Source organism: Rhinolophus sinicus, chromosome 18, assembly GCF_057876585.1.
Source record: "Rhinolophus sinicus isolate RSI-liver-muscle chromosome 18, RSI-T2T, whole genome shotgun sequence".
Classification (NCBI taxonomy): domain Eukaryota; kingdom Metazoa; phylum Chordata; class Mammalia; order Chiroptera; family Rhinolophidae; genus Rhinolophus; species Rhinolophus sinicus.
Window position 1 is genome coordinate 112,369,930 of NC_142518.1, and position 6,768 is coordinate 112,376,697.

Here is a 6,768-nt window from a genome sequence, read left to right on the forward strand (position 1 = left end):
TTAGCTCTGCGAGGCTGGACAGTGCTGATGTGTTGTGGCCCCACCTCGCACTCGTTCTAATCTCTGCAGCAGCAGAGCAACAACAACAAAAATGACCGTGTGCCAAATTTTCCAGAGGACCTTGCTCAAGAGAGTTCTGGATACGGAAGGTGTGGGGGGGGGGGTGAGGGGAGGGAGACACCATTTTCAGCAGGAATTGCCAGCACCTCATAGTTTCCACACGTACTGTGTTCTCTCAGGAATATCCTCTCATCCATCTACCAACCCAGCCAGGCAGCCAAGCCCGTCCAGGATTTTTCACACATGAAAAGCACTAAGCAGCGCGCTCAGCACTGGGAGGGGCTGGGGGTGTTTATTTTGGCATATACGGAGAGGCAGGGATTTCGGCTGCATTTAGCAGCTAGATACCTAGGTGTTCCCGCAGCATTTGCCGAAGGAACTGTCACTGGGTCCCCCAAGTCCTGGGAAGACCGCCTGGATTTCCCGGCAAGACTAAGCGTGGAATGTATTTAGGCACACCAGGCTCTGCGTCTGGGCTCTCTGTCCTGTCCCAGAGACCCAGTACCACAATATTTAAATCACTGTGGCGTTCAACACGTTTTAATATCTGATAGGGCCAGTTTCTGCGCATTGCACTTTTTTTTTCCCTTTCAGGAACGTGTTCGGGCCCGCGGCAGGGGGCGGGGTCGCACCTCCTCCGCGGCTCTGGTTCCAGCCGAGCCTCACGGACGCGGAGATGGAAATCCCGAGGTTGCTCCCGGCTCGCGGGACGAGACAGGGCGGCGGCGCTGGCAGCCCCGCGGGCGGCGGCCGGGTCCACGGAGGCCCTGACCCGCGGGCTGGCCAGGCCCCCGCGCGCCGCCTCCTGCTGCTCCGGGGGCCCCAAGATGGCGGGCCCGGGCGGCGGCGCGAGGAGGCCCGCGCGGCCTCACGGGGCCCGGGCCCGAGCCCTTTGGCGCCCAGGCCCGATCCGGCCGGCGGCGGCGGCGACGACTTCTTCCTGGTGCTGCTGGACCCGGTGGGTGGCGACGTGGAGAGCGCGGGCGCTGGCCAGGCCGCGGGGCCCGTGTGGGGGGAGGAGGCCGAACGCGGCCCGGGGCTGCCGGGGGGCGAGCGCGGCGCGAACCCCGCGGGCCGCCCCGGGCCGGGCCCCCGCTGCCTGTCGGCGCTCCCCGGCCCGGCGCCGGCCCGGGCCCCGGCACAGGCCCCGGCCCGGGCCCCGGCCCCGGCCCCGGCCCCGGCCCGGGCCCCGATCCCCGCCCCAGGCCTGGGCCCCGCCGCGGCCTTCGCGGGCACCGTGACCATCCACAACCAAAACCTGCTGCTGCGCTTCGAGAACGGCGTCCTGACCCTGGCCACGCCCCCGCCGCCGGCCTGGGAGCCCGGGGTCGCTCCTGCCCCGCAGCCCGGGCCCCCGAGCGCCCCGCCGGCGCCCGCGGGCGCCCCGCACGCCGCGCAGCCCGGCGACTGCCCCGAGCTGCCGCCCGACCTGCTGCTGGCCGAGCCGGCCGAACCCGCGCCCGCCCCGGCGCCCGAGGAGGAGGCGGAGGGCCCGGCCGCCGCCGCCGCCGCCGCCGCCACAGCCGCCGCCGCCGCCACAGCCGCCGCCGCCGCCGAGAGCCCCCGCGGGCCGCTGGGCCCGGGCTCGGGCATGCTGCTGTACCTGTGCCCCGAGGCGCAGTGCGGCCAAACGTTCGCCAAGAAGCACCAGCTGAAGGTGCACCTGCTGACGCACAGCAGCAGCCAGGGCCAGCGGCCCTTCAAGTGCCCCCTGGGCGGCTGCGGCTGGACGTTCACCACCTCGTACAAGCTCAAGCGACACCTGCAGTCGCACGACAAGCTGCGGCCCTTCGGCTGCCCGGCCGAGGGCTGCGGCAAGAGCTTCACCACCGTGTACAACCTCAAGGCGCACATGAAGGGCCACGAGCAGGAGAACTCGTTCAAATGCGAGGTGTGCGAGGAGAGCTTCCCCACGCAGGCCAAGCTCAGCGCGCACCAGCGCAGCCACTTCGAGCCCGAGAGGCCCTACCAGTGCGCGTTTTCCGGCTGCAAGAAGACGTTCATCACGGTGAGCGCCCTGTTCTCCCACAACCGCGCCCACTTCAGGGAGCAGGAGCTCTTCTCCTGCTCCTTTCCCGGCTGCAGCAAGCAGTACGACAAGGCCTGTCGGCTGAAAATCCACCTGCGGAGCCACACGGGCGAGAGACCTTTCCTCTGTGACTTTGACGGCTGCGGCTGGAACTTCACCAGCATGTCCAAGCTCTTGAGGCACAAAAGGAAGCACGACGACGACCGCAGGTTCACGTGCCCGGTGGAGGGCTGTGGCAAGTCGTTCACGAGGGCCGAGCACCTGAAAGGCCACAGCATCACCCACCTGGGCACAAAGCCTTTCGTGTGCCCCGTGGAAGGCTGCTGCGCCAGGTTCTCGGCGCGCAGCAGTCTCTACATTCACTCCAAGAAGCACGTGCAGGATGTGGACACCTGGAAGAGCCGCTGCCCGGTCTCCACTTGTAACAAACTCTTCACGTCCAAGCACAGCATGAAGACCCACATGGCCAAGAGGCACAACCTGGGCCAGGACCTCTTAGCCCAGCTGGAAGCGGCCAACTCTCTCACGCCCAGCAGTGAGCTCGCCAGCCAGGGCCAGAGTGACCTCAGTGACGCGGAGCTGGTGTCTCTCTTCTCGGACGTGCCGGGCGGCAGTTCCGCGGCGGTGCTGGACACGGCGTTGGTGAACTCTGGCATCTTGACCATTGATGTGGCCTCCGTGAGCTCAACTCTGGCAGGTCACAACAGCAGCTCCCTGGGGCAGGCTGTGGACCCTCGGGCCTTGCTGGCCACCACTGACCTTCCTCAGAGTCTGGATACCTCTCTCTTTTTTGGAACGACCGCCGCCGCCGCTTTTCAGCAGAACCCCTTAGACGTGGATGATGTCTCGAGTCCAAGTGCGGGGCCGCTGGGGCCCCTGGGCTCCTTGCTTTTGAAGAACTCCTCCCAGGAGCCCCAAGCTCTGACCCCCAGCAGCAAGCTGACGGTGGACACGGATGCCCTGACTCCGTCCAGCACCCTTTGTGAAAACAGTGTCTCGGAACTACTGACGCCAAGCAAAGCAGAGTGGAACGTGCATCCTGACTCTGACTTCTTTGGGCAGGAAGAAGAAACCCAGTTTGGATTCTCCAATCCCGCAGGAGGCCATGGCTGTCAGAAAGAAACGGATCTTATCACAGTGACTGGCAGCTCGTTTCTGGTATGAACGAACTCTACTCATTCCTCGCCCACGTGGCTTACTTTTCTTACTTACACCCAGTTTTGAGGATGTTCTGGACTAAATGTTTAAAGGCAGTCGTTTTTTTTTAAACAGTTGTGACAAAGAACAGAGCCCTGGGCTACGAGTTGGGAGATGTAAATTCTGATCTTGAGTCTGGAACTGACCAGTTGTGCCACCCTGAGCGAGTCACTTAACCTATCTGAGCCTTAATTTACTTATTTATAAAATGAGGTGGTTTGAATAGATTGTTTCCAACGTCTTTTCAGCTCTTTATTTTCACAATTTTGTGCTCTTTTTTGAAAATTTTAGGGCATTTAAAAATTATTAAGTATTGCATGTGCTTCTAATGTAATGAAAAATGCATTGAGAGTTAATGATCAGAGATCGTGGAAATGCTGTTTAACTTTAAAAATGAAATTTTATGCGATGCCAAAGTATTTCTAAAATCTGGTTGTAGAACTTATAAAAAGAAAGCTAAAATTATGGGTTAGTTCTCCTTACCAGTTTATCTTTATAGCCTCTTTTTTGATGTAAGGTTGTGTTGTGGTATGTGTCTGGGCTTCTCTATAACTCAGCCCTGGAAAAAAAAATGACTTTGTGGTGTTGAATAAGTGGCCTTAAATAAGTCATTTAGTCTCACTGAGCCTCACTTCCCTAGCTGTAAAATGGTCATTGCAATGTACATATACCTGGTGCATCTTAGACACTTTTTGTATCCCAGTAGTTAGTGTTGGAGGGAAAGTGTTAATGCATTATGGCATGTTTTAGTGAATCTGTCACATTTTCTGCTCTCTCATTCCGTCCTCAAAGAGGAGAAATTGGCATAATTTAATATTACATGTGTTCAGTCAATAAAGGTTTAGGAATGTTAAGAAGCAAGGAAGGCAATCTCTGTCGTCCACAGATTAAGAAGGATTTTTCTCCACACAATACTTGTATGACATTGTCTTCATGTCCATTGGATCAAATAGTAGTGTTTTCGCTCTACATTCAAAGGCAGCCCACAGAGTGAATAGAAAGCCTGCAGTTCCCAGGAAATCTGGGAATGGGCCAGAGTGAGATTTTCTCTCCTCTCTCTCTAGAGAGCTCATTGGGTGCTCTCTCCTAGAGTTGGAATGAGAGGTTTTGTTTGCATTTTGAGGAAATAGTGTCCATCTTACATGAGAGTATAGTGTTTTACAGTTTTTGTAGCACTTTCCCAAATGTTATATTTGATTCTCATAATTTTGTGAGATAGTGGTGGCCAAGTTTTAACTCTAACTCATTAAAATTTACCTAACTTACGTTACACATAAATGTTGCTTGTGTAACTAATATATACATATATCTATACATATATATGTGTGTGTGTATATATGTATGTATGTATGTATGTATGTATATTAACTCCTACCCATTCTACTCTTCTGAGTTTCACGATCACTTTTGTTTATAACCACTTGTTCTATCCACCTAATTTGGTGTCTGTTAACTTCTGCCAGCTCTGCTCCCTCTCCAACCTATTCTCTAGCCTGTGCACACCAGTCCTTGCCATGATCTCTTTTTAAAACATTTTAATTAGACATTTTTTTTCATAGTCATCATCTCTCATCCGTTCTCCCCATGCCCATTTTTTGGTTACAGAATTTACTGCAAGCCTGAGTGTGCACTAAGAAATCACTTTCTGGATTTAGATGTCAGTGCGTTTATATATGAATCACATGATAATAGGGATATTTTATGTAAAGTTTTAGTGAGATGTGTACTTCTTTTACTATTCTAAAGTTTTTTACCATGTAGTTCTGCTAGCAAACACTATTCATCTCTCTGAATCATTCTAACCCAGTACTGTTTGCATGTAGGTGTTTGTAATAACAATTACATAGCTGTTGGGCAATGCACTTTATAGTTTGCCACTTTGAAATGCATCTGTACTGTCTTTCTAATTTTTAAATTGGTTGTACTCATTCCGTGGAAAAGCAAAAGTATACATAAATTCGTAATTGAAACAAATGGTGAGAGTTTGATTGTTTCTAACCATTTAACAGTTCTCTCTCAGCACTTTGGAAAGATTTTAAACCCATTTTAGACATGTGTTAACATGGGTTAAGTCCTCTTAAATATATTGTTCTTTTCTACAGTTAGTAATACAGAGGCCTAAAGTGAACATGCAGGTTATAGCTTCTGTCAAGATAGATAGCCATAAAATATTTTGAAATCCAGTCACTTTATTTAATCCTTCAGTCCTATTTTCTCCCATGAAGCACTATCAGAAAATATTCTGTGGACTTGCCAAAGGACAAATTTTACTTTCTTGAAGATAATCTTGTAATTGTTTGTGGGCTTGCATGGTTGCTTTCAGTCAATGTGTTCAAAAGATTGTTCTTTGAATACCATTTTCCCAGCATGATAATGAAAACGGCATGAAATTACAGTCAAAAGTGTGACTACAAACAGAATGGTTATATTTCTGTTGGTGTTGGCATAAATTTTCCCTTTAAAAAAATAATGGGTCACGATTTAATGTTCATGATCTCATTTGCCTATTGTGCCTCTTTAGTCCTTGTTTTATTAAAATGTTGCCAATTGAAAATGTGCTTTTGCAGGAAGGTTTGTGTCCAGGGGAGTCTTTTGAACCTGTTCATCATGAGTTAAAATACGTTAATCTTTACATTTTTACCATTATCTCACTATAGTACTACATAATTGAAAGCCTCAAGTAGAAGTAAAAGTTGATAGAATGTGAGGATCATTTTTCTCTGTGGATTACATGCTTCGTATTCCCATCCAGGAAAAGTAAAAGAAAGCTTTGTTATAGGGTATTTATGACTATTCCTTGATTCCAGATAAAGCATTGATTAGCTCCCTGTTTGGGAATACTCAGAATCCCTTAGTAATTATTGCTATTAAACACGCCCACTTGATGATTTGGGAATAATAAAACCTAATTTAGATGCAGCTCACTTGAAATATGTGATAATTGAAATATATGACTGACCTGAAATTTATGGATATATTTCTTTTGAACAAAATATTTTTTTAGAAGTTTTTTAAAAAAATGAAATGTGTGTTGGGGATTTAGAGAACAGATTATCTAAACACTTTTACAGAACACAACTACATATGAAAAGCAAATCACTCATTACAGATGAATTATTTTATATTGTCAAATCTGAATTGATGGGGCCTTTGGTAACAATGTTTAAGCTGGTGACTTTATTGTGTATTTTAAGTTAATTTACTGGTTACATGCAAGATACATGGTATAGTAGTAGGGATATAGATAAGAGGAGTGAAATGTGAGCAGCATCTTAATTTTAGAGAGGACATACGAGTTCACATATTAAACATTTCAGAGCTAAATACCAGCAAACATGTTTCAGACACCAAATTAATGGCTTGGAGGAAAAGGAGGGGCAGTAGTTATGCTTTAATTGATGGTTATGTTTAGTTCTATAGAGAAGAGAGTAGATGAATTCCAGCCAGGGAGAAAAGCACAAGGAAAGGGTTTGGAAAGGAAT

General features: G+C 49.8%; 1 protein-coding gene across 1 annotated transcript; it reads left to right on the top strand.

Moving 5' to 3' along the window:
- Window positions 1-469: 469 nt before the first annotated feature.
- Window positions 470-6,205, top strand: LOC109439253 (zinc finger X-linked protein ZXDA). Its single transcript, XM_088795278.1, has one exon. The coding sequence runs from the start codon at window positions 737-739 to the stop codon at window positions 3,251-3,253; it is 2,517 nt and encodes an 838-aa protein (XP_088651404.1). The 5' UTR covers window positions 470-736; the 3' UTR covers window positions 3,254-6,205.
- The last annotated feature ends 563 nt before the right edge of the window (window positions 6,206-6,768 follow it).

What these genes read in the sequence shown, in the direction of transcription:
- LOC109439253 (XM_088795278.1), top strand. Translation starts at nt 737, where the DNA reads ATGGAAATCCCGAGGTTGCTCCCGGCTCGCGGGACGAGACAGGGCGGC.